This window comes from Python bivittatus, unplaced genomic scaffold (genome assembly GCF_059951505.1).
Source record: "Python bivittatus isolate LINGU-HERP-01145 unplaced genomic scaffold, Pbiv_v1 ctg000980_np1212, whole genome shotgun sequence".
In the NCBI taxonomy this organism is placed as follows: Eukaryota; Metazoa; Chordata; class Lepidosauria; order Squamata; family Pythonidae; genus Python; species Python bivittatus.
This window is the reverse complement of record NW_028277125.1, coordinates 48331963-48359745: the sequence shown is the minus strand read 5'-3', so window position 1 is coordinate 48359745 and position 27783 is coordinate 48331963. Positions and strand designations below refer to the sequence as shown.

At 35.0% G+C, this 27783-nt stretch overlaps 1 protein-coding gene across 1 annotated transcript in view; it reads right to left on the bottom strand.

Annotated features, from left to right (window-relative positions):
* The window catches only part of SORCS3 (sortilin related VPS10 domain containing receptor 3), a 525782-nt gene that overhangs the window by 280622 nt on the left and 217377 nt on the right, over positions 1 to 27783 (bottom strand). Inside the window, exon 3 of the mRNA XM_088132244.1 lies at positions 9385 to 9484. Coding sequence (XP_087988370.1) covers positions 9385 to 9484 — 100 coding nt within the window. The remainder of the gene's footprint in view (positions 1 to 9384; positions 9485 to 27783) is intronic.

Below are 27783 nucleotides of genomic sequence, written 5' to 3'. Positions count from 1 at the left end.
TTCCCTTTTTAATTTTTTTCTCTTTTTTTACCTCTTCTTTGTGTATTAAAGCAACATAAAAAATGAAAAAGCATTCCCTGCTTAAAGACATCCTTTCAAGAGAAGCATATGTAATTTGCTTTGCAGGTAGTGCCCAGTTTAAGAACAAGTTCCATTCGCAAGGTCTGTCCTTAAGTTAAATTTGTATGTAAGCCAGAACAGTATTATTGTATAATACTGTATAAGTAGTTTTGTGTAATTAACTCGAACCATTGTGTATTTAACTCAAATCAAGGTGTATTTAACTCAAATTTTGCTACAATATGCTCCATTCTTAACTATGGATTGTCTTTAAAGCAGGCACTATTAACCCAGGACTACCTGTATGGCCAAGCTGCCCTTACTACTGGACTTTTTTTTTTTTCCTACCTAGCAATAAATATGAATCTGGCTTCCTCTAATTTTCATCCCAGGCATTCTTATAAATAATGAGGCTGTCAAGGATGGTCTAGCCTGCTTTGCAGCCAGATCTCCAGCTGAGAAACTAACCCCACCATCACCATCTTTGACAGAACTAGAGCAATACCCTCTAATTACCTAGCATGAGCAATCATAAATACTTACAGTACCTCCACATGTACTTTTTTTTGTTTTTAATCAAAATATGACAAAATGTACAGATTAGATGTTCCATAGGCAAGGATAAGCCCACCAAGTTTCAAAAATCTGGATGCTGGGGTTTCAAGTTATATTCTTTAATAATTTGAATGAAAATGCCCATGACTTTAGGTTATAGCCAGAATGGAGTAAAGGATATAGAAAGCGAGACAATTATAAATAGTTGAAATGTACTAGTTCTCATAGAAAGAACAACAGAGGTTTTCAATTTACAACCTTTTGTCCATAGCAATTGTTCGATAAAATCATTCCTGCAGTGCTCCCAGTAAGATTTTGCTGGCACTATTTTACTGAACTCTTCAAGGGATTATTTTAATTAGTAAATTAATCCATTAATATTATGATTGCCACTTTATATGGAACATTACAAAATTAAACTCATGAGGGCAACTCAAAGAAAAGATGGATAAGGAAAATAGCCAATGGCTTTAACCCTTGGAACACTTACTTTTAGAATCTTTTCCTCCTTTTGATAAAGACAATGATGAATAACTAACATTGTGAATCAAATCTAAAAGATAAAACTCAACCATTCATGTAAGCAAATCCAATTATCTAAAAACATAAAGGGACAAAGTATCATTGACACTCTCAATTCATATTATTCCATTTTTGACAAGTATTCTTTTGTCTACTTACTCAGCTTTAGTTCAACAAAGACAAATTGTTTTTCACATATACTCTCAAACCTTACTAGATTATTTTGTTTTGTTTTGTATTTTACACATGTTTCCGGTAGTCCGCTTCACTTGGCACTGACACAGATAGATCCAGTTGGCTATCATCCCAATTAAAATATAATTTCAATCCAGATAGGACAGTTTTTGAAAAACAGGCTTTTAAAGCTGGGATTCATTAAACCCCTTTTTAATGAATAATGCAGAAGGGGGGGAAAAAAGTTGGGGGGGGATTATACTCTCATCTCCAAAGCCAGAATGCATGTGATTTTTCATGTGATCCTAGAACTACAGAATTATTCCTATATTGGAAATAATTGGAAAACACAGTAAGGTATTAAAAGAAAATAAGAAGCAATTTAAGAAAGTTCCTTATTTTGCTAAGATGCTCCTAAATCCATTTGTTGATTCAAATGTCAGAAATCAACACAAAATTAGTTTTTTAGCAAATAAAAAAACATTTTTCTCCCTTTCATTTTCAGCAATACAATGTATAAGGTATCTTCAGTACTTTGATGAACTGCTAATGGACCCTGTCAGATTTCCAGAATTCCATGTACTAGTTGAGACAGAGTGTAACATGCAAATGTCACCTACTTTTCAAATGCACAACAGTAATCTAGATGAGAACAGTACATAATTTCTAGTATACATTTTAGCTCTTTCATTTATAATTAAATGGATATTTTTCATTTCCATGCTTTTCTTCATCAACTGAACTCTGAAAAATTAGACCTTCATTCAGATGCATTACATCCTCTTAGTTTCTTAAACACACTGTATTTATTTTTCTTCAATTAATTTCACATATTAATTTAGTCTGTTTACCATTTACTGCTCATGCAATCCAAGTTGCAATCTTCTGTATGCCATAATTCATCACCAGACAGGCTCCTAGTTTTTTACGTTTACATTTTTGCCATCATGGCTTTGACATAACAGTTTTGGAGAAGATGTATACTAGGTTACCAGTCTGAGCTGAACCTGTGCCAATATGCCACATACCCTGCTAAGAAGTAAGGGCAGTACAGGTCAGTTGAGGCCAATTCAGGCCTGTATGCCTCTAGGTACAACAAATACTGAGTTTTACTCCAAGCATTCTCACCCTATTCTATGCAAGTTAGGACCTCAGATTGAGAGATTATTTTGCAACGTACTATTGTCTATATCCTGCCAACTAGGAGCTACAAGCAGTGAACTGACACACCACATAGGAAGTACTATACGAATACACTCACACAGTTGCTATTAGCTTCTAGCATTAGTGAAGCTTGTCATAGTTCAGTAGAAGATCATATCATATATTCTTTCCCCCTTCTTGATTATTTCACTAAAAACTCCTTCAGTTAATGTTATGAGCCATGATTCAGAATCTGACTCTGACCTTGACTCTGATGATGTTGCTCCAGCTGAGCCTGTGGGTTGTCAGCCTCAGGAATCATTAAGCCAGGATTCATCTGAGGCTGATCAGCCACATGAAGCTCCTGTTCAGCTGGAACAGTCAGATGAAGAGGCACAGTCTCCAAGCCCCAGGTCAAGACACAGGCAGTGGCAAGAAGAGCAATACTCCTCAATGAGGTTCCTCACTAGGCAAAGGTGAGGCATGAGTAATTGCAGCCAGCTGTCTATAGATAGATTTATGTAGCTGCTTTGCTTTCAATTGTTCTTGGAAACAACTGTTTTCTATTCCAGTTTGTGACTCTTGTTCCACTTCCTTGACTCTTGGACTGGCTAATTAACTGATTTGGCATTCTGTGACTCTTGGAATGTATCTGGACTACTCTCTTGCTTCTTGGACTATAATTGGCACTTTTCAGGCAACTGCTCTCTGCTAGGCATTTGAATTACCATCCTGTTGTTTATCTGCATAAACTGTAGTAAATACTTCAACTCCTTAGTAACTATGTCTGTTGTGTGTGTCTGCAACCTTGAAACAGAACAGTTGAGACAAGCATTATTGAATTCCAGGGAAGAACTGGCGGGCATGGTGCCAATGACCATGGTGGAATGAAGAGCCAGCAAGTAGACCGGCTCTTCAATAATTCATCTCCAAGGAAAGGACTTGCAATTACCCACAAGTGCTTCAGAAAGTTGTTCCTCATGAGGAGACCACAAGATAGTGATCTCTGGTGGGTTCAGAGCTTTGAGAAATGAGGGAATAGCCATCTTGTTCAAACCACGGTTGGCGCCTTAGAAAGGACACTAAGTTTGCATATTGCCTTTCTAATCACTTTTGGAAATTGCTTGTTAACTGCTTTTCAGCTATTAGGAACCTTTGTATTAACAGGTTTTACAGCATCAAGTGAATTTACTTCAATCCTTAGCAAAAGAAGTTTTAAATACAAGTATAAGGACTTTAAAAAAAATGGGGGAGGGGAATAAACAGCAAAAGAGTGATTAAAGCTCTGATTTTAGAAAGTTTCAAATGGAATAAGGGTTCAGATAAATTTGAATTAAGATTTTGGAATTAATTATAAAGAATCCTTCATGTGAGAAAATGTTTTTGTTTTGAGTTTTTTAAAAAAAACACTATAGAATGAGACTTTGAATGTTGGACACTAGAGGAAACTAGAAGGAACTAAAGATTACAATTAAAGGAGAAGAACACTCAAACTTGACTTACAATTACAGAATGTAGCAAAATATTTTAAAATTGGACATATTGAAGGATATTTTTAAACAATGGACCCACAAGTTAATTTTAAAAGTGTCTGCCTCTATAGATGTGTCTAAAATATGTTATAGAAGAGAACATATTCTACTTGACAAGATCCAGACTGTTGAAAGTGGATTTCAAAATCACAGGCTACAAGAATTACATAGAAAAAGATGTTACACTGGACATACAAAAGAAACCGGCTGATGTCTTAATAATTAAAAAGGATATACAAACAATAAACCAAGAGAGTGACCTGGATACTTTTCCTATACTGGATTTACAAAACAGGCTTGTTAAGAATTTTGTGAGAAAGGACAAAGAAAAAATGAAAAGAAATCAAGTTATTTGACATTATTTGAAGGGTCTAAAGGTCAAGATAATTAGAAGTAAAAGGAAGGAATATAAAGTTGGTTTATTTGATCAAGGCTAAAATAGATATATTGTTATCTCTGATAACCCTTAATGGACTTTTGCTGACATTAGGATTGAAATGACAAGGTTCTATGGATTTGTTTATAGTTAAGAGATGAGATAGGGGAAGAAGAGATCATTTGTTGTATTTCAAGAGATGATGATAAGTTACTAAAATTGTTTATACTTCTTCTGATGAAGGTGGGAAGTCACTTCTTTATATATTTCTTTTCTTTTTCTTTACTATATTCTTATTTTTTCTTTCTTTTCTATTTGTCTCTTTTTTCCTTTTTTTTCTTTCTTTTCTGCACTTTCTACTTTTTTATTTAGTTTTTTTCAGTTTGTATTAGTTTTCACTGTTGTAATTATAATTTTTAATAAAATTACTATTAAAAAAGTTAAGCATTATTAAAACATATATAGCTACATTAACATCTAATTATATAACTGCAGAATTGCCCATAAGGTTATTTTGAATTAGAAGTGCAGAATTAATTGCTAAGCTAACATCATAGCCTAAAACTAAGTAGCATACTGGTATAATGAAGCTAATGTTAGGAATTCTATGGAGTATTTAGAATAAATGAAGTATACTGGGAAGTTGAATAAGGAATAGATTTTTTAATAATAGAATGGACATTGAATTGGAAGTGGAAGAGAATTAGAGCCAAGAAGGTATCATTCAGAAAGTGGAAGACCTGCCCTAATAAAGAAAACAAAAAGGAGCATAATGTATTGTCGAAGGCTTACACGGCTGGCATACGATGGCTGGTGTGGGTCTTCCAAGCTATGTGGCCGTGTTCTGGAAGTTTTGTTTCCTAACGTTTCACCAGCATCTGTGACTGGCATCTTCCGAGTGCCCTGGGCACAGAGAGAACTGCTCCTGTCTGTGCTCCTGCACTCTGAAGATGCCGGTCACAGATGCTGGTGAAACGTTAGGGAACAAAACTTCCAGAACACGGCCATACAGCCCAAAAAGGAGCATACATTCTTCTAAAAGAAATGCAACAGTGAGGGAGGCAAAAAGAAAATTTGGGGATCATATTGTCAAAACTGTGAAGATAGGTTTCAAATAGATTAGAAACAGGAAGCCAGCCACAGAGGCCATTGGTCCCTTGGATGAAGAAGGAGTCAAAGGTGTGCTAAGAGGAAAAAAGGAAATTGCAGACAAACTGAACAATTTGCTTCCATCTTCATAGGAGAAAAATTGGGTGAGATCCCTGAGACTGAGCTCCTGTTCTCAGGAAAGAAATCAGATGAACTGAGCCCTACAGTGGTAATAAGACAAGAAGTGCTAGGCCTCACTGACAAATTGAACATCACAAATTACCAGGCTCTGACGGCACCTAACCAAGGGTTATTAAGGAGCTAAAAGCTTATACTGTGGACCTTCTAACTAAAATATGCAACCTTTCTCTATACCCAGCCTCTGTAGTTGAAGACTGAAAAGCGACCAGCATAACTCCAATTTTTAAGAAGGGCTCACAGGGAGATCCAGGAAATTATAGGCCTGCCAGTTTAACATTTGTTTCAAGGAAGATAGTGAAAACCAAATTTACCAAATTACCAAACTTTTGTAGATACAAGTCTTGCTCAAGGATACCCAGCATGGCTTCACTAAAGGAAGATTCTGTCTATCTAATCTATTAGAGTTCTTTTAGAGTGTTAATAAATGTGTGGATAGGGATAAGTCAATAGTTCAAAGCCCCTCATCAAAGACTTCTCCATAATATTAACAGTAGGTCCTCTCGTGGATAAGCAACTGGCTGAAGAAAAGAAAATAAAGAGTAGGATTAAATGGACATTTCTCAGAATGGAGGGATGTGACTAGTGGGGTCCCACAGGGTTCTGTCCTAGGACTAGTGCTTTTTAACATATTTATACTGTAAATAATCTGGAAGTGGGCACAATAAGCAGAATAGCCATGTTTGCTAATTATACTAAATTGTTCAGAGTGGTAAAAACAATATGGGACTGTGTAGAGCTTCAAAGGGATATCTGCACATTAAGGGAGTGACTGTCAAAATGGCAGGTATCATTCAACGTGAGCAACATGAGTAAAATGATGTGCATTGATGCCAAAAATCCTGACTACTCATACAAAATAATGGGGTCAGAACTAGCAGTGACTGATGAGGAAAGATATCTTGGAATAATGGTAAACAGTTCAATGAAGATGTCAACACAGTGTGCATCTGATGCAAAAAAGGCCAACACTATGTTAGGGATAATAAGACCTAGCATTGAAAATATCATAATGCCCTTACATAAATCAATGGAGAGATCACATCTGGAATATTGTGTGTAGTTCTGGTCACCGTACCTCAAAAGGACATAATAGAGCTAGAGAAGGTTCAAAGTAGGGCAATTAAGATGGTCAAGAGGTTGGGAACAGCTCCTTTTGAGAAAAGGCTGCAACATTTGGAGCATTTTAGTCTAAGAAAAAAAGTGAATAAGAAGGGACATGATTGGGGTGTGCAAAATTATGCATGGTATAGATAAAGTGAACAATGTGAGCCACCCAGAGTCACCTGCTGGGGGAGATGGGCAGCATACAAAATTAATTAATTAATTAATTGATTAATTTTTCCCCTTTCCAAAATACTAGAACCAGAGGTCACACAATGAAATTGAATCCTGGAAGAATCAGGACAGAGAAAAAATATTTTTTCACACAGCACATCATTACGTTTTGGAATTTGCTACAATATATAATGATGCTACCAGCTTGACTGGCTTCAAAAAAGGGCTGGACCAATTCATGGAAGTTGTGGGGATGAAAGACCATTTGCTAGGAGACTAGTGGGTTTCTTTGGGCAGTTGGTTGGCCACTGTGAGAACAGACCGCTGAACTAGATGGGCCAGGGTCCAATCCATGCTTATGTTCTAATGGGAGATTCTTTGCTCTAGTACCATGATCAGTCTCTAAGAACTCAGTTCCTATCAGTCTATACAGTATGTAAAACTCTGTTGTTTTTTAATATGCATCATTATGCTAGTCAGTTTGGTGTGGTGGTTAAAGCTCCTAGCTAGAAACTAGGAGACCATGAGTTCTACTCCTGCCTTAGGCACAAAGCCAGCTGGGTGACTTTGAGCCAGTCATTTTCTCTCAGCCCTGGGAAGAAGGCAGTGGCAAACCACTTCTGAAAATCTTGCCAAGAAAACTGCAGGGACTAATCCAGGCAGTCACCAGGAGTCAAGACTGGTGAGTCGAAGGCACACACCAAACAAACAAACAAATAAATAAAGCAAGAGATCTTTTTTTATTGTCTTCCTTTTTTATTTTACTGCCCATAATTTGGCATCACTAACATGTTTAGTATCATGACCAAACCCTTGCTAGTTATTCTTAATTCAAGGTGATTTAGAAATCAGTTAAAGACTATAAGTAACAAACATAACTGATTCATTGTAATAATTGTAAAAATAATCCATTTATTCTTACTTTCTCTTCCTGTTTTTAACGGTTACAGTCCATGAGATGAAGTGTTCTTTTATTCATTGGTACATCTAGCTTAGGAACCTTTGGCAATGATTTTGTGAAATGTAAAATGTAGAAAGTATTGTCAATGTTATAAAATATTCTTATATTAAGCGTGATAGTTTGTCCTGAGAGGATAATTTGGGATTTTGAGCTAGATGAATCTCATAACTCTTTGTGATATAGAATTTTTTTAAAATCTATTTCAGCAAGTCATCAAGAATTGCCCATGAAAATAATCCATACGCTAACATATTACAAAATGTAACCTCGCTACACTTTATTGATGGACCTGTAATTAGCCTTCCCTTTTAATCAAAAAACTTGAAGAAATATGAAAAAATACCCAACAATCTTTCGGAATGATCCCACTGTTGGCTTATTGTCCATATCCTAATACCTGTACTAGTGCAAATGAGAATGGATTCTGTCCTGCTGTTAGTTACTAGGCTTGTTATTGCAAAACACTGGAAAACTAAACTACACCTTTTGTTGTTTCAATAGCACTTAAAGATTGAAGGAATTGCTCTAGCTAAAAATAATGCAACAATAAAACACTTAGCAAAAAACCTACATGTAAAATACATTTATTCAGAGTCACCATGTTTTCCTAATATATTATTTTTGCCCGTACAGAGGTAATTTTGGGTAAAAGGAGGACTCCTTATGCTTCAGAAATGATTAGGAAGAAGTGTTTTGGACTTGGCTCAAATACAGCTCCCCTCTGCTACTGTATTCATTAAGGTAGTCCCACTTTTTCAGATTTCTATGACAGCCTGAAAAAAATGGTGGCTACTTTAAGAGTTATATTAACTTGAATCAGCTTCTTAAAATAGCTACAGGAGCTCAAGCAAAAACAAGAAAAAGGAAAGGTTGTTCTACGGGAAGTTTTGTTCATACCAGGCAAAAGCATTTCTGCTGAATCATTTTCAGAGCACACACAATCCTACTGAATATACATATTTAAAATGTATCTTTCCTGAAGATCACCTATATGCCCATTTTGTTCTCTGTGTTTTAACCTTTACCTTGATGTTTTGCTGGCTGTACTCATGTCCACTTGAACACTGTTAGAACTCTCCAGGAGACACCAATAAGACAGAGGGGAACATCAGAATGTGGGAGCAAGACCAACAAGGCCAACACTGTGCCTTTACCTGTGTCTAAATTTTATGGGGGAACAATGCATAAGTAGGTTCAATCTGCTTTCTAGATTTGCATCCAATCTTATAGTAATCCTATGTGTGTTTACACTGAAGAAAATTCCATGGAGTTTTATGGGGCTTACTCCCAGATGAGTAAATATAAAAACTGAAAATTAGAGATTAATTGCTACATTAACTACAGGGCACAGGAAGCAGCATGCTACCTACAAAACGTTATATTTTAAAACATCTTCAACTTATTTTATGTTCTTGATCTAAATTTGGCACTCTCAAATGTATGAGTAGAGCTTTTTATTTTTTATTTTGTTACTTGTTAAGAAATAGCTTCCTTACCTTCCTCTTATTAGTAGGACTGACGTAAAGGTAACTCAGCACTGTCTTTAATCCCACCTTGTCGTTGAGCTTTTCATAAGTTGTGCCATAATCTGTGGACCTGAAATGAAAAGAATATACATTTAGAGATTTTTGTAGAACTTTGCTGTTCTTTTTTTTAATTAATTTTATTGAAGAATTTTATACAGTAATAAAAATGATACAAATTCAAGAAAAGAAGAAACGAATAAAGAAAAGTGGTGAATAGAGAAAAAGAGAAAAAGAATATAAAGAAGCCACTTCCGATCTTCATAGCAGTAAGAAATAAATTTATTGTCTGTCCTCCTTCTTTAAGGTTACAACACAATTCCCTTCTTACCATATTTTACTCTTTCTAATCATCAAATCCATAGATCACCAGTTCATTTTTTTTCCATTTTCAGAAAAAAGTTCAAATCAATTTTATTTCTAACATTCCTTGAATCAGTCTCTTACTTCCATGCAACTAAACAAAAGGATAGATGATCAACGATAGATTTACTATACTTTTTATTATATAAAAAAAGTAAATTGGGGTATCTATTTGAATTTAGCTTCTGAAGCAATAGGTTGAATTCAGACCATTCATGAGAACATTTCTGTTTACTGGGCTCCTTTACAGGAAGATTTGATTTTTGCTAATTCCCACTTCACTTTTCAGCCTTTAACAAAAGCTGTTTTGGAGACAGGGAAGCAATGTAAGCTGCAATTTAAAAAGAGAAAAAGTGGACAATATAGCTTCTTTCCCTTTCTCCAGTAATGACCTTTACAGGTTCTCAATCTCTTCTATAATCGGGTGATTCCACACACACAAAAACAGGTCAGAATCCAACCTGTAACAGTACAATACCCAAACCAGATAACTAGAAAACAAGGTTGGAACAAGGTTGCTTTTCTTCCTCTAAACTGACAACAAACTGATTCTGACAGGGTGCGACTCAATGTAGCCTTCTGACTACAACATGTAACCATCTAAGTGCTAGCTCATATATCATCCATGGCTGTGATCTCACTTCAGCAGGCAGTTTTCTCTCTCAGTCTCCATGTTCTCCAAAGAACAAGTGTCACAGTAACTAACTATACAGAGAGTTGATTTGTAGGTTTTTTCCCGTCAGAGAAATGAAGGGCAGACTGCCTAAATCTGATCAGAGCATATTCAGGCCTCTATATAGCCATCCCATATATGCTTACAGGGATTGGGATAAGTACAGATAAATAGAAGTAAGGTATTAACTAGGCTTAAGATTCTGGAGTTTGTATCAGATAGAGAAATGTTCCCAGATATCTTGGGAAACCAATTATTGCTTCCTTGCCTTTCTATATTATATCAGGTTCTGCCAGATTTTACTTACTTTATGGTTCCTGGTTTTAAAAAAAGGTAGTAAATGTCTATGATTAATGACATGAAAATTATTACACATACACAGAAGCTCCCGCACAGATGTTCATTCATGATTTCACGTTTCATATCATGCATATAATGAGCAAAAACTCTAATTTTGAAACAAATAGAAGAAACAGTAGAAGAGAATCATCAACAATAACAATGAAACTCGGAATGGCAGAGCAATGGCAGAGATACATCATTCAGGTTCAGACAAATCTCAGACACTCCATGCTTTTTCTGCTTGAAAAAGGAGCTTTTTCTGCTTGAGAAGAAAGGCAATACAGGTAGTCCTCTTTTTGAGACTGCCTTGTTTAGTGATCATTCACAGTTACAACAGTGATGAAAAAGTAACTTTGTGACCAATCCTCACATTTATGACCTTTGCAGGTCTGTAAAGCAAAGGAAAGCTGAAGTAAGATTGTAAGCACAGTCACAGTTTCACTTAGCGACTGCTTCACTTAATGACAAAGTTGCCAGTCCCAATTGTGGTTGCTAAACAAGGACTGCTTATAATCCCTTTCCTTGAAAAATCTGAGGATATAACAGGTGATCTAGAGACAAAGTTGCTTGTTTGAACAGGTTAAAAGTCCCGGCCCTATCTCAAAGGACTTTCTTCTCTCTGCCTTCTTTTTTTCATATTATTAATTTTGTCTTTGTGATTTCAAGGAGAGGATAACTTTGCTGTGATTCACTTTCTAAAAGAAAATTGGTAACTTTTATCATTGTCTGCAGAATATGGAGACAGAATCTTCCTCAATGTTCTCTTGTTCAGTATGGCAAAAGTCACTGCAAAAAGTTCAGTTCCCCAGAATTCCAATAATTGCAAACATACATTTTGCAGACACAACTATTGGAGGAATGAAAAAAAGCCTAGTTAGCATATTACATGGTGATTTATGACTCTGCTAGATGACTTCAGATGGTTCAATCATTCTGTAATTAATATATACATACATGTGCTATTTATGTTTTTAATTTTTATAAAAGCATCAAGGAAAATAGAAAAATTCCAGAAGCATACATCTCCTTATACAAATCTAATATTTATATTCATGTCACGGCACACAACTACAACATAATATATAATTCTCTTTATTTAAACATAGTAAAAATAGGAAATCATACATGTAAATTGCTATGTGTCATCCAATTTTCTAACTAGTCCTGCAATCAGGACTCCTATAGACAACTTGAATTTAGAATAAGAGGTTCCTATATTGCCTAGACAATGGGAGAGTGCCTTAACTTCTGTAGCAAGAATGTCAATGGACTTTAAACGACTTGCACAGCAAAAATAATATTTAGAATTTATTGGACTCGATTATGTTTATATAAAAAAAGGATTGTCTAAGACAGCATCTTGTTAGAGATGTAATAAGGACAATGTTTCTTTAAAATGCATGTTTTTACAATGTCCTATGCTTACTAACTTTTGGGAGAAAGTAGTGGATCATATATACAGTATGTGACTGTGCGACAAAAACTACAATTCTCAGAGGATAATATTCTTTTGAATTATATATCTAGTACATGGAATTTGACAACTGGACAACATAAATGGATTCTCCGTGCCCTTACTGTGGCTAAAATAATTATTTTGCAGCATTGTAAAGATAAATGTATGGCCCCATTTACACAATGGATTGAAGACCTGATTACACTTGCCACCTATGAGCAGACTGCCTATAGACATAGACTTTGTATGGGTAAGTATAACAAAATATAGGACTCATTTATTAAAAATACAGTATGTTTTTTAAAAAATATGCTAGTTATATAAATGTATAGAAAATTATATACAGAATTGTAACTGTTTATTGTTTTAATGACATATTATATTTTATATTTTTTTCTGTTCTACTTTTTTCACTTATTTCTTTTTTAAGCACTTATATATTTTTATTTGACAATGTGTATATTTTTGTGTTTTGTTTCCTTTTTTTTTTCTTTTCTATTATTTTAAAAGCAATTGAAAAAAAAAATTGAAAAGGAGGACTCCTATAGACAAAATGCTTGTTTAAATACAGAAAGAGAGGTAAGCCCTTTGGACCACTGAATAAAATAGGCAGAAATTAGGTTTCTTTCCAACCCTGTACTTTCTGATTTTAATTATAAAAGCAGAAAATATCCATTTCCATTGTCTTGCTCTAAGTTTCAAACTATAGTATATAATTGAAAAGAACATGATCCTCTACAATAACCAATGATCTTCCAGAGTACAATCAATATGCAAAATAATTTATGTCTCAAAAGGAGCCACTAGAGCACAAGACTGTAACATAAGAGCAGCATTGCATTTTGATTACCACAACTACAATCATTGCATGAACTCCTCAATTCCTTCTGGAACATTTGCTTTAGTGTCCAGTATAAGAAATATTAATTTGAATTAATTGTATTTTTTAAATTATAGAAATGAGACCTACAGATGCCAAAAATGATTTCCTGACATTCACACATTTGATACTTCAGTTCCTTACTTCATGTGTCTCTATACTTTTGAACGTTAACATATTCTAACATCCATTTATAAATTATTTCCTAGGCTTTTTATTTTATAAAGAAACTGTTAAATCAGCTAGTAATAGAGGGATTTCTGAAGCATTTGGGATTGCTGACCCATTAAAGTTGAAAAACATTTCAACTGAAGATACTACCAAGAAGTACTTTCTGACAAATGATGTATACTTACATGCATGTATTTCAAACACAAACAAATATTTTGAAAATAAACATATGAGAGCAAGAATGAGAGATAGAGAGAAGAATGACTTTACAGATTTATTCAACACTTGAGGAGTAGTTAGCAATCCCTTCTTTCTTCTACGTGTGCCCGTGACATAAGGGAAGAGACACTTCTATGTTTACAGCATGTCTGCAGAGGGAATCCTATCTCTATGTATTATTGCTTCTCATGAGCTAGAACTCTGATAATGGAGGATGGCATGGAATTTTTCACATGTAAGCAAAGGCTGGAAGCCATAGACAATCATGAAGTGAAGGTGTGCCTATGTACTTAAATAATCAATGCAGCTGGAAGAGTGAAGAAGACGCCTATTACTCCTTGCATGTTGGATTGATCATACAAAGTTAATGACTGAACATGAAGTAATGCCTAAAGAGAATGGGGCATATTATAACACCACCATTCAGTTATTTCCAATTCTTTCTTACAATTTCTGGTACTCCATATTCCCTCTACTTTCTTGCTGCAGTATAGCAAGTCCACTTGCCGCAGTATAGCAAGTGGAGAACATTACTCCACAATACTCACTACATAAGAAACATGTAATATGTAACAGTAAAGCTATGCCCCCAATTTGGAATTGTATTACAAGAGCAATTGTAAGATTCATAGGACACAACTGCTGATACCTATGATATTATAGCTTGAGCCGATCATGGCAATTGGCTTTTAATTTTTAAATGGGCCAAGTCAAGTTGAAAAATCACAGATTAACAGCATTTGGCCAGGATCCAAATCCTATACTCATGCATCTTGGTACCAGGAACAGGCTTCTTGCTGAGAAGTAACATTCCTTTAAAAAACAGCTTGGAATTAGAGTTTCCTAATGTATAAAGCTGAATACTGGTAATGTGGGAGTAATTAAATCAATAGTAGAGAAAAATCCAGTAGCTATAGATTCATAGGGTCAGCCAGTTCTAAGTGGATAAATATCTAAATGTTTTGCAATGACATGAGCACTAACACAATTTTTTGACCTAACCCATCAACAAGGGCTTAAGCATAGAAGAAATGAGATTCATACTATTAAAACAAGAGGTTTTAAAGATTCATTTGATTGATTTGTTGGATAAATGTAACAGAATGATTAATTTGGTGGCACAGTTTGCTTTGCTTTGCCTACATGTTGATAGTAATTTGAATAATGGAAAATTATTCCGCATCCTGATTTAGTTTTAAAATATCCCCTGGGAGACAAAGTCCCTGGGGAAATCATAGGTTCTGGACCTTTTTAAGGTACTCTTTTTGCTGCTTCCAAATTAATTTTTACTTTTTTTTCCTCTCCATTGCAGTCAGTCAATCAGTAAATGAGAATGTGTGGGGAACTTACTAATTTTCCTGACCTGAATGAAACTACAGATCATTTCAAATGTGGAATCAAACTTTTGGTGAATTTTTGTTCTTAATTTTTTATTTGATTTTGACTTATTTTTGTTGTCTATCTCATTGCATTTTCTGATCAGACCCCATTGTTCAGCAAAGAGGAGTTACATTTCAGAATGAACAAATGTATATGTATAAATGGTAGAAGTTGAGGCAGGAACCAGCAGTTCCCTGGTCAGAGACAGCTATTATGTACGCATACAAAAATTACTTGGCTCCAAGGCTATTAAGCATCATGCTTATCCATTAATTCAAAAGGATAGGAGGAGAAAGCCACAAGTTTAAATGTTTGAAGGTACAAAAGCCTTAGTCCTGGCAGGGGCAATCAGCTGTTGTGTATGGCTTCATTTTTGTCTGCTGTAAAGATTGTAATTTAGCTGAGCTGATCAAACCGTGGAGCTAAGCTAAACCATTTATTGTCAGGAAATCAAAGATTTCTTTATTTCTTTATTTCTTTATTTCTTTATTTCTTTATTTCTTTATTTCTTTATTTAATTATTTAATTATTTAATTATTTAATTATTTATAACATGTACATAGCTGCCCATTTTATATTGAACTCTGGGTGGCTCCCAACCAACAATTAAAACAACATCAATAATAAAACAACATAATACATATATTGATTAAAACCATAAACATTAAAAACCTGGCACCAAAGATAAGCTTCCACATGCAGTCCATTGTTAAATCCCCTTGTTCACCTCATCCTATCCCAGTGCTTGGGGGAAAAGCCAGGTCTTAAGTGTTTTTCAAAAGGCTAGGAGGGTAGAGGCCTGACAAATTTCAAGGGGAAGGGTGTTCCATAGGGCAGGGGCTGCCACCGCCTAGGCACGCTTCCTAGATCTCCCAAGGTGGCAATGTTTAAGAGAAAGGACTAAGACTGTGTCCGCCCTATCTGATCTGGTAGGATGGGTAGATGTCATTAGGGAGAGGTGGCCCTGCAGATAACCTGGCCTTGTGCTATATAGGACTTTAAAGATAATAATCAGCACCTTGAATTTCACCCAGAAGGAAACTGGGAGCCAGTGCAGCTCGCACAACAGAGGGTAAACTGACCTACATGGGGCACCTAGGGCCACCCATCATTGTGCACACCACCACATTCTGGACCAATTGTAGCTTCTGGGTGATCTTCAAGGGCACCCTCATGTAGAACACATTGCAGTAATCCAAATAGGAAATGACCAAGGCATGAGTCACCATGAGCAAGATCTCCCAGTAAGGGAAAGGGTGCAATTGGCACACCAGATGAATCTGTGCAAACACCCCCCTAGCCATGGCTGTCAGCTGGGGTGGCAGAGCACAGGGCAGCAGGGGGCCAAAAGGGCATAGATGGGGGGGGAGTTGAAGCACCCCTGCAGTTATAAGTGCAGACAGGCTGCCAGGTGCCTGAATTTTGATCATAGCGGCGCTGCCACAGCCATAATTTTGGGGAGCATCATAAGTCCCTTCATTCAGCACCACCATAACTTCAAGCGGTCACTGAACAAATGGTTGTAAATCGAAGACTACTTGTATATTACTATTTGTGAGCATTCAACTTTTCTGATTTTCTACTATCTTTTTTTTATGAAGCCCTTGGATTGGTGTATTCTCTCACTTTTTCTTGTATATTTTAGAATAGCCAAATTGTACTCCAGAGTTTCAAATCCACTAAAAGTTACAGCAGCAATCACAAATTTTGGCTGATTGATCTTAATAATGCAATTTTTCCATTTCTGTATCTGCTTTGCAGCAAATCCAAACCCAGCCAGAATCTACTGTAGCTGACAAGGAAGGAAGGAAGGAAGGAAGGAAGGAAGGAAGGAAGGAAGGAAGGAAGGAAGGAAGGAAGGAAGGAAGGAAGGAAGGAAGGAAGGAAGGAAGGAAGGAAGGAAGGAAGGAAGGAAGGAAGGAAGGAAGGAAGACATACATCAGTGTAGGGTTGAAAAGATGAGAGAAGCCATTGTTGCTCTGTCATCTGCCACAAAAAGTAATTTAAAGAGATAACATCTAACCATTGACAACTTACAAAAATGCATTATTTTCTAGATGTATTATTCTATTACATTCATCATTAGCTATCCATTTCTAATACTTGTCATTTTTAACTCTCAATTTTCAGAGAGCTCCCTGTGCAGCAACACTGACTTCCTCACAGGAATATTTTGTAATGATGCCCTCATTATTTCAGCTTTCAGAATTTCTCTTTTAATTTTTTTTTCTCTTAAAACCATGAAACTCGATATCTGATCTCTTTAAAACTGGCTTTCCTGAAGGCTAGGATATAAGTATGATGATATTCTATCTCTCTCTTCATATAGATTCAAGATTACATAGCCATTTTCTACCATCTCACTTTCACCAGTTCGTTTCAGGTAACCAGATCCCTGTTACTTTCTCTGCTTCTAAAAGATGAAGGTAACAGCAAGGAAACTGAGGAAGTCCATTTTTAGCAGAGTTCCAGCAGATTGACACTTGAAATCCTCCATTACTATTATGGGTTCATAAAAATGTTTTTATTTATTTCAAGAAAGTTTTGCACATACCATCTTCTTGACTGGGTAGTCTATAAAGTATTATCAGAATCACTTTAGATTCTTTCTTCTAGCCTTACAGTGATCTGTTCAACAAGGTTTTCACTCTGTTTTATGAATTTCACACACATGTATATATTCTTTTTATATAACCTATTCCTCTTATTCCCTTGCCAAAGAAGGCAGCGTCATCTTGTGGGACCCCGGGAGCATGTCTCCCATTCTGATGATGTTCAGGAAGTTACTGAAGACCTGGTATATTCTCCCAGTTTTAGGATTACAGTGAAGGTTGAGTCCCTGCTGGATTTTCTTTTTCCTTTTGGATTATATGTTGTTTTGGGGGCCAGTCATGATTCCTTTTTGAGTGTTATAATTTTTTTTTATTTTTAATTGTAAGCCACCAGTGTCACTGGAAGATGGGTAGCTTATCAATTGTATAAATAAATAAATAAACAAACAAACAAACAAATAAATAAATAAATGAATGAATAGTGCTAAAAATACCAATATTCAACCCAGAGTGAGTAATGCAGAACAAATACTTCTTGTGGTCCCTAGTTCTTCTATTATACAGCCGAAATGCATCAGTTATGGTGGTACAATTTCTCATCATTTTTTGGGTGGGAAATAAAATACAATATTCTCTATATTAATGTAATATTAATTATCTGACATAATTCTGAAACAATAATTCTCTGAAATAAGTCTGTAGGTTGTTAAGGCTTAACAACATACGGAAAGGAAAAAGTATCTTCCTGTTTCCAGTGGTGATGTAATAGCATCACTGTCTCAAATAAACAAACTGGAAAGGGATGTGGTAGTTTATTTATTTGAGACAGTGATGCTATTACATAATTTTTAAACAGTAGGACTACAAAAGGTTGCCTATTCCTGCTTGAAATAGAAATGATCTAACTCATCAAGATGTGCATTCAGGCTTTTCTAAGCTTGCCTCTTCAAGGAATTGTTAACCCATAAGAGCTTGCTGACCTGTCTCTCCCCATACCTAAAATTCAGCCTCTAAAATCTGGATGTGGCCAATGGGAAATATTCATGGAATAGTGATGTGGTGCTTCACTATGGAACTTCCATCCTGAAGTTATATCAGCAGTTTAGTATTACAAGTAATTCTCATTTAGCAATCACAACTGGGACCAACAATTCACTTGTTAAGCAAAGTGGTCACTAAGTGAAACTGTAGCTGTGTTTACAAACTTACTTCAGCTTTCCTTTGCTTTACAGCAGAGGTCGTAAATGCAAGCATTAGTCACAAAGTTACTTTTTCATCACCATCATACCTGAATGGTCCCTGTATGAGGCAGTTGCTAACCAAGGATTACCTTGAATTGATTTCCTGACATACATAGGCTTTTGGATCCTCTTGATATAGTTTGCTTCAGCTTCATTTAAATAAGGTCTTAGTATTGTTTTTAATGTTTTGGTTTTTATTTTTATTTCTGATCCTGCAATGTTTATGAAAAGTAATATACTAATGTTATGAATAGGCAATGAACATTATGATCACATGAAAATCTTTTGCCATCTGAATTAAAACCTGAGCTAGTTAATAATTCTGTTTCTTTTAAGCTCTCATCCGTTCAGCCCTACATTTTCTCTTTCCACCCATCTACATTAGTATTCAGTCAGCTGATATGATATCCACTAAACAAGATTTGGAAGAAGGAAAAAAAAAGAGAGGTGTAAAAGATGAAGATAGGAGCCATTTAAACTTTCCACTGGGGTGAAAATAAGTGGGATTGTGCTATTGTATAAAACGTAAGATGCAGCATATGTAAAGAACAAAATTCTGGACTCTCTCTCTCTCTCTCTCTCTCTCTCTCTCTCTCTCTATATATATATATATATATATATATATACACACACACACACACACGCACACACACACACATACATATATATATATATATATATATATATATATATATATATATTATATGCAAAGCAATACACACAACAAAACAAATTTTATGCTTCAAATTAGTTGTGTACATATTTTGTTACACTATTACATCTCCATATAGGCATCTTGAGAGTCCATAATGCCCTTTGCAAGAAAGAAATTTAAGCTCTATGGATCATCAGGCAGTCACTGTTCAAGATGCATGTATGGGAGCAGACTTCCCTTTCATTTATTCACTATTATAGAAAGCATTTTCCCCCTTATCATTTCGTATAACCATATGCACGCCACAAGCTTAGTGGATAAAAATATCACAAATACATTTTTTAATGAGGAAAAGTTTCATCTGTGCCAGAAGTTATTTACCACCTGATATTAGCCAAGTATGATTTAAATGAAATGAATAATCTATTTCAATTTTACTGGGCAGATAGCCACATCCTATCAACAGGCAGTTCAAGAAGTAAAATGTAAAAATGAAATCTAGTTCAAAATATTTCTCAGGAAACAGCTTTCAAGTCATGGCTAAGCAAAACAAACAGAACCATATCAAACTAAGCACATACAACATACGGTTTATGTAAACCAACCAAAGACAGGAAATATGTTAACTAAGAGATAATTATCTCATATAGTTTGCAAACACTCACTTTGTTTGTTCACTTAAACGCACTAACAAACTCACTCTTCACTTAAATGAAAATGATTTAAATGAACCACCAGTCAACCATATAATATACAGAGAGAGTTTTTCAGTTTTATGTCACAAGCAACTTGTCCTATACAATGGTGCTTAGAAGCCACTTGTACTGGCTCATGACAACTAATTGTTAAATTTTCTGGAATTTTTTTCAGTTGGTTGAGAGAAGAACTGAGCCTACTATGTCTATCAGCTGTTTGGAAGCTTGTGGCATGGTAAAGGGGCGGCAAAGGATTCAGAAGAGCTGGTTGTTATACATTTACCAGCACAGCACTGCCTCTAGATCTTTGGTTGAAGATTCTTTCACCCCAGGGAAGAATACTTATGACAAGAAACATTGGTATGCATTCCAATCCATAGTTAAGAACGGAACCTATTGTAGCAAAATTTGAGTTAAATACACAATGGTTCAATTTAAATACACAATGGTTCAAGTTAATGACACAATACTACTTATACGGTATTATACATTAATATTGTTCCGGCTTACATACAAATTTGACTTAAGGACAGTCCTTGGGAATGGAACTCGTTGTTAAACTGGGAACTACCAGTACTTCAAAACCATGGATAAGAGGGGCCTAGGCATACCTCTGGTCCCTCTGAGCATTATTTCATTGTTCAGAATGGTGGAATGAATCCTGCAACATTAAGAACTTGAGGATGACATACAAGAGGTGCCATAAAAGTTGTATTTACTCAAATCTATGTGCAGGTAGATAAAATTCTATGGCTTGCTCTGATGAACAACCTTTGGTATGTATGATGCAACAGCAGCACAGTCCTTTCCTGAGCTGTCTTGTGACACTCTTGAATCTAAAGGATATTCTGTGCAATATATAAATTGATTTATTAGTTGCATTTCAAAGTGTCTAATCTTATCTTAGTGCATGGAGTTATGGTCTGCTTTAAGCAGCATTCTACTTAATGATAACCAACACATTTATAATTTTGGCAGCTATGATTTAACTGCAGTTCAAAGAGAACAGAAGATTAAGTAAGGCAAACTATATTATTGCTTGCATAAATGCATCCATTCTATAACCACGGTAGCTTAGTGAAGCAGTGACTGACTGTCATTATCAAAGTCAATGGAGATGTATGTTGAGAAGTGTTATCTAAAAGAACTACATTTTCCTCCTATTTTATGCATAAAGTGATAATGGAGAATGAGGAAATAAATAATGATTGGGGAGTTATGCTACACATTATACTGCAAAAATCATGCATAGAATATTTTCAATGGTTTGTATGTATTTATCTCTCTTCTTGGCATAGTCCAATAAAATGTGTTCTTTTTATAATGTTCTCTGTGACTACACTTAGTGGTGTCCTTGCTGCAGGAAAGGGAAAAAGAAAAATGAAAATAGGACCTGGGTCTTAATGACATCATCAATAATTGTCTCACAAGCTAATATGTGTGTTGCCACCTAACAAGAACCTATAGAGTCCAAGATCTCTTCAAGATAATATGCCTTCCAAACAGCCTCAAAATACAACTGTCTTGCATTTCTTTAATTGCTATCACAGCGATGGAAAAGAAATTAGGAAATGCCCTCTCCCTTCACAGTTGCTGCAAGCAGTTAATTTGGCAGCCCTTCTCATAGGACACAGTGAGAGAGATGGTGGTATCATTTGGGCTTTCCTGAGCAGATATGGGAATGATACAATGCTAAGAACTAATGTAATTGCAATTATCAACATGAATGCATTCCCCAAGATAAATTATCTGTTTCCAGTGGCGCCAATTCCAGTTCCAGAAAAAATGTTACATGAATGGCAAGAAACAATAAAAGCAAATTTATGTGGAGCAGAAAAAAAACTGAAGTCAAACTGAAAAATTTATAAGATTCAAAAGATAAAGGCGGCCTTGCTCTTTCAAATTTCAAACTGCGTTACAGAACAAGCTGTTTGTCATGGTTAACAGAGCAGATTATATCCCAAACAGTAGAACGTCAATACTGGAAGGAGCTGGCCCAGCTAACAGGCTTCACAGATACTTATGGTGCAGGGACACAAAAGTGGATGAAAACCTAAAAGGATACATTATAAGACACAGCTTGATAAAAGTATGGATATCCATGAGGAAAATAATAAGCCCAACAATTACACCATTAGCCTCTCCCCTAAATACGTTTCATGCTGAAGACAATTACAATAAGAAAAGTGTACAGGTAGTCCTCACTTACCAATGATAATTGGGACCAGGAACTCCATTGCTAAGCAATGTGGTTGTAAGGCACAATGTCACATGACCATGACAACTTATGATGGAAGTTCTGGCAGTCCCAGTTGCCATTGCTAGGCGAATCCCACATGGTTACAGCATTCTGCAGTCACATGATTACCATTTGTGACCTCCTGCCAGTTTCCCCATTGACTTTGCTTGTTGGAAGCCAGCACTGAAGGTTGCAAATGATGATCACATGACCATCAGATGCTGCAATGTCTTAATTGCTAGCCAGTTGCCAAGCACCCAAATTGCGATCACGTGACTATAGGGATGCTGTGATGGCCACAGCTAAAAGGGCCTGTTGTAAATACCTCTCGTTCAGTGCCATTATAACTTCAAACAGTCACTGAACAAGTGGACATTAAATGAGGACTAACTATAATTGCATATGCAAAAATTGGTCTACCCAGACTCCATGAATAGTTTAAAGATGCAGCAAGAATTATTCACCGAAGTCTGGAACATACCATGGCTAATGTATTTACAGATTGCTGGAAGAATAAAATCCAACCTCAAAAATGAGGGAGGGACATTAAACAAAATGACAGAATTTGATATGCTTATACAGAATCAAGACCACCTATTAGGACATAGATATAAACTCCTACTTAGATATGATACGGAGAACAAATAAAAATATGTATGATAAATTGGATGCAAAACATCGAAGATACAATCTCAATACAACAATAGGAAGAACTGTGGAACAAATGTATAAAATTCACTCCTAGCTATGGTTTTAGAGTGAACTGGTATAAAATGTTTTACAGACAGCATACAACTCTATCAATAATTGCCAAAATAGATAAATCATACAGTAATAAATGATGTAAATACCACGAAACAGAATGAACATTCTACCATATGTGGTGGACATGTAAAAATTCCCAAGTCTTAACATAACATAACATAACATAACATAACATAACATAACATAACATAACATAACATAACATAACAACATAACATAACATAACATAACATAACATAACATAACATAACATAACATAACAGTATTCAGAGAATTTTAGGGATCAAATTCAAAATGAAACCATAATTTTTTATTAGGTATAATTCCAGAACACATCAATAAAGTATACCATAATTTATTAAGGTAATACATTCTTAATTTATTATCTTAATTTAAGATATATGCTTACAGCTGTGAGGATAAACTATGTACAACACTGGAAAAAAGACACAGTACCAACAATATCGGACTGGGAGCTGAAAGTTGGAGAATTTATTTATTTATTTGTTTGTTTGTTTATTTATTTATACAATTTCTATAGCCACCCATCTCAATCCAAATGACTCTTATACAGCAATGGCAAAACTAACAGTGTATATATGAATATAAAACAGAAATTTAACTACATTTAAGCAAGAAAGTAATATTAATATTACACAGCAAGATAAATACAAAGATTTAGAGTATGGTTTCACAGGTATTGCAAATCAGTTGGAATACAAAGAAGGGGGAAGTCAGAAATTAAATATTTACCTATATTATTTTAGGGAGGTCTTTTTTCTTTGTTTCTTTCTCTTCTTTTTTAACATTTATAAACAATAATACAGTGGAGATTTTGGCATTAAACTCAAAATTTATACTTCTTTTTTATATCATAAAAATATCTTAATACACTCCGCTTGGGACCTTTACTAATATTATATTGAGTAATAACTGCATACATTCAGCAATTATCCGTTTATTCATAGATATCTTTTTTGAAAATACACATTTATTTTAAATAAATAAAAAGATTATAATAAGACTAACTTTATAATAAAACAATCACAGAGTACTGTTGATATACTTCTTAAAAGAGGGAAATGAATATATATATATATATATATGTATGTATGTATGTATGTATGTATATATGTATATATACGTGTGTGTGTATGTGTGTATCTGTATACACTGTATTATCATTAAATAAAGTTTAATAAGATTAGTTAAATAAATAAAGTTAAATAAAGATTATAATAAGACTAACTTTATAATAAAACAATCACAGAGTACTGTTGATATACTTCTTAAAAGAGGGAAATGAATATATATATATATATATATGTATGTATATATATATGTATTTATATATATATGTATATATGTATGTATGTAAGTATGTATATATACGTGTGTGTGTATGTGTGTATCTGTATACACTGTATTATCATTAAATAAAGTTTAATAAGATTAGTTAAATAAATAAAGTTAAATAAAGATTATAATAAGACTAACTTTATAATAAAACAATCACAGAGTACTGTTGATATACTTCTTAAAAGAGGGAAATGAATATATATATATATATATGTATGTATGTATGTATGTATGTATGTATATATGTATATATGTATATATACGTGTGTGTGTATGTGTGTATCTGTATACACTGTATTATCATTAAATAAAGTTTTTTAACTGGAAAAAAATGAGAGGGGGATCCCAAGTCTGAAACAGAACAGCTGATGTAATCAGTTGTCTTAGTTGATAATAACGAACTGGGACTTTCACTGCAGCAGTTCTTGGCTTCAGGAGTTAATTGCCCTTGATGAAATTGCTACAGTGTGTCACTATCAGTTATTCATCAGAGAGTAATGCATACTGATTTATATCACAAGATGATTGCAAAACATCTGTCATTTCTTCTTGAAATCACTGTCAACTTCAGCATTTCTGGCAATCTATTTAACTGTATAAAGCAGAAATTATCAGACATTTCTAGTCCTTGGGCAACATTGTATAATTTTGTATGATGATATCAAGCAAATGAAATGAATTAAAATGTCAACATCTTCCAAGATCATAGAATCTCACAGAGATCTCACATAAAATTACCAACATCTTATGAGATTTCATATAAGAATGCCAAGTCTTGAGATTTCAAGGTTTAGTGACCCTGTAAGATTCTGGCAATCTTTAAAATTTTCTTTGGGAAGTATGTCATCTCCCTGGCCCTACAAATGTCAAAATGCCAACCCTTGGTTTACAGCATGAACTTTGCGGTATGGATGGCGTTCACATGAAAATCCAGTAGAGTATCCTGATAAACTGATTTCAATCACAGTCCTACACCACGAAAAGCATTCTGTACTTTGAGATCTTGTTTATTTATGAAGTACATCATGACTGAGGAAGAACAAACAAATGAGCAGGTACACTTCCTCCCAGTACAGTTAATGAATGCAAAGACTTTGAATAATTTAGTTTAATTATTCATTGAATGTATCTATTTGCAACAATACTAGAAATTCAGTTATGCAGAATCTTCACATCTAAGCATTCAATCTTAATTGGTTGCTATTTTGAAAGATCAATTTCTCAATATGTTTAGAAATAAATGTCTCATATTTGGTAGTGGAATAGGTTGCCAATGTTGTAAAATCCCTTCTATTTATTTCACTTTCAACACTGTCATTGGATAAGAATAAATGAGAATTAATATATGGCAAAGCTCTGAAATAACAAATTATCATGAGATTCATTGGACTTAGAATTTGTGTTGTTTTATAGGCTAGCAAATCAGTATATTTATATATTTTTTTAATTAGGGTCTATATTTTATTCCACGAATTGACCTAGCTTTGATTCATACAGGAAAAGAAAAAGTTGAGAGTGAAATATCTGTCTAACCAATATGATAGAATTCCATCCATAGAAATATTTCTTTCTTATAGTTAGGCAGGGCATGCTTTCCTGTATTGTTATCTCCAGCATGGCTGTGAATTTCTAATGAAAATCAAGTGTCAAGCACTATTACAATAATATATTGGAATAACTTGTTTAATATCAGAAGACTTAGCAGAACAGATGAATAGCTTCAGCAAGATAACCATGGGATAGAAATTCAATTAAAATCTGCAAGAGGCAGAGAAGTGGTAGTTATTGTTCAACATGCACCAGAGGGCCTTCCCCGAAATACAGCTATTAGTGTTGCTGGTTGAGAAATTCTGTTTTCCTTTATGGCAAGGGATATTGCTGTTATCTTATTTAAAAAGTTAAATTAAAGAAGGGGAAAAATAGCGTATCAGCCAAAATAACATTAAAAAGTCAAAGGCTAGTTATTTTATACAATGATGGATTAAATCCATTCCACCAAGGAAATTAAGGAAGTGCCACAATAATTGCAAAAGGGAAGAACCAGCTGTCTTTGAATGTTGATAGTATGCCTATTGCTGACATTGTTGTACATTGTTCAGTCATTACAAATCAAGCTTCCACATATGCTGGTTCTCTTATTTAAAAGGAAGGGAAGGTGCTATCTTCCCTTTTTGTAAAAGAATTTAAGCCATTTTGGGATTCTATCTTGGTTGAAAAGGAGGCTAGATGTGATCGCTAACAAACCATGCAGAATTCATGGTAGATTACTGTGAATAAATGTTTTCTTATAAAAAGAGTATGACCCAAACACTCTTACTCAGAAGTAAATCCAGTTTCAGCAGGCTCTGCATTCAGTTAAATGGATATTTAAATTTCTATCTGACTCAGCAGTGAAACTGAAGAACAAAGTTTGGCATTAGCATACTGTATGCTAAAGTTTCACCTAATGGCAATCCAAATAAAGAGAAAGGACATAAAGCCATTGATGCGTGTCAAAGATAATGGAAAGTAGCCAATCCATTTCCAGATTGAATAAAATCTTGCCAATTCCCACAACTATGAAATACGCACAAGTTGGCTGACAGTGCCAGTTCCTAGATAATATTCCAGTAGACATCTCCAGACAAAGACTATATCACCAGTGTGGTTTCAAGCTCAGGTCAAAAGCAAAACAAAAGCCAAATTAATGAGATATGAAACATTTTTTTCTTCATAAATGAAGATGACATTCACATATTGCTGCTTTTTAGTGGGTAGACTGAATCCAGATGTATTATAATGCCCATCTTCCCAGGTTTTCAGGCCTGTGATGAATCCCTTCCATCTGTAGAGGAATCTCATTGCGAGTAGTTGTTGAGGGGATTTCTCAGCCCATATGGGTACTTAGCTATTTGTTGGTGATTGATTGCTGGTGAGGTGATCTTCTGGTCTTTTGTCTCTTTTGAATAATATGTAGATGCTGTTTATCTCTAGAAGATCACCACACCAGCAATCAATCACGAGCAATCATCACCCAGATAAGCAAAGGTTACCATCAGCCACACAATCAAGCAGTAAGCATATGCTAATCAAAGAACTACCAGAGGAGCAAAACAAAACCCCCAACCCCACCAGCCTGGCAAGGCAGGCCACAGCACATAAACAGAGAGCAAACCCCATCCCATTTTAGCACTGAAGATGTTACCTAGCTGGGTAATGAAATGTTTGCAAGAAAACAACCAAGCTCAGAGAACCCCAAGTATTCCACAGTTCAACCCTGAGCTACACATATTCACCTCTGTTGATACTTAGCTATTTGCCAGAGAATACTACAAACAGAAACATTGTGCTTATGTCCTTAGGTAGATGCACAGGGAGTAAATGAAAATAATGGAAGCTGCTT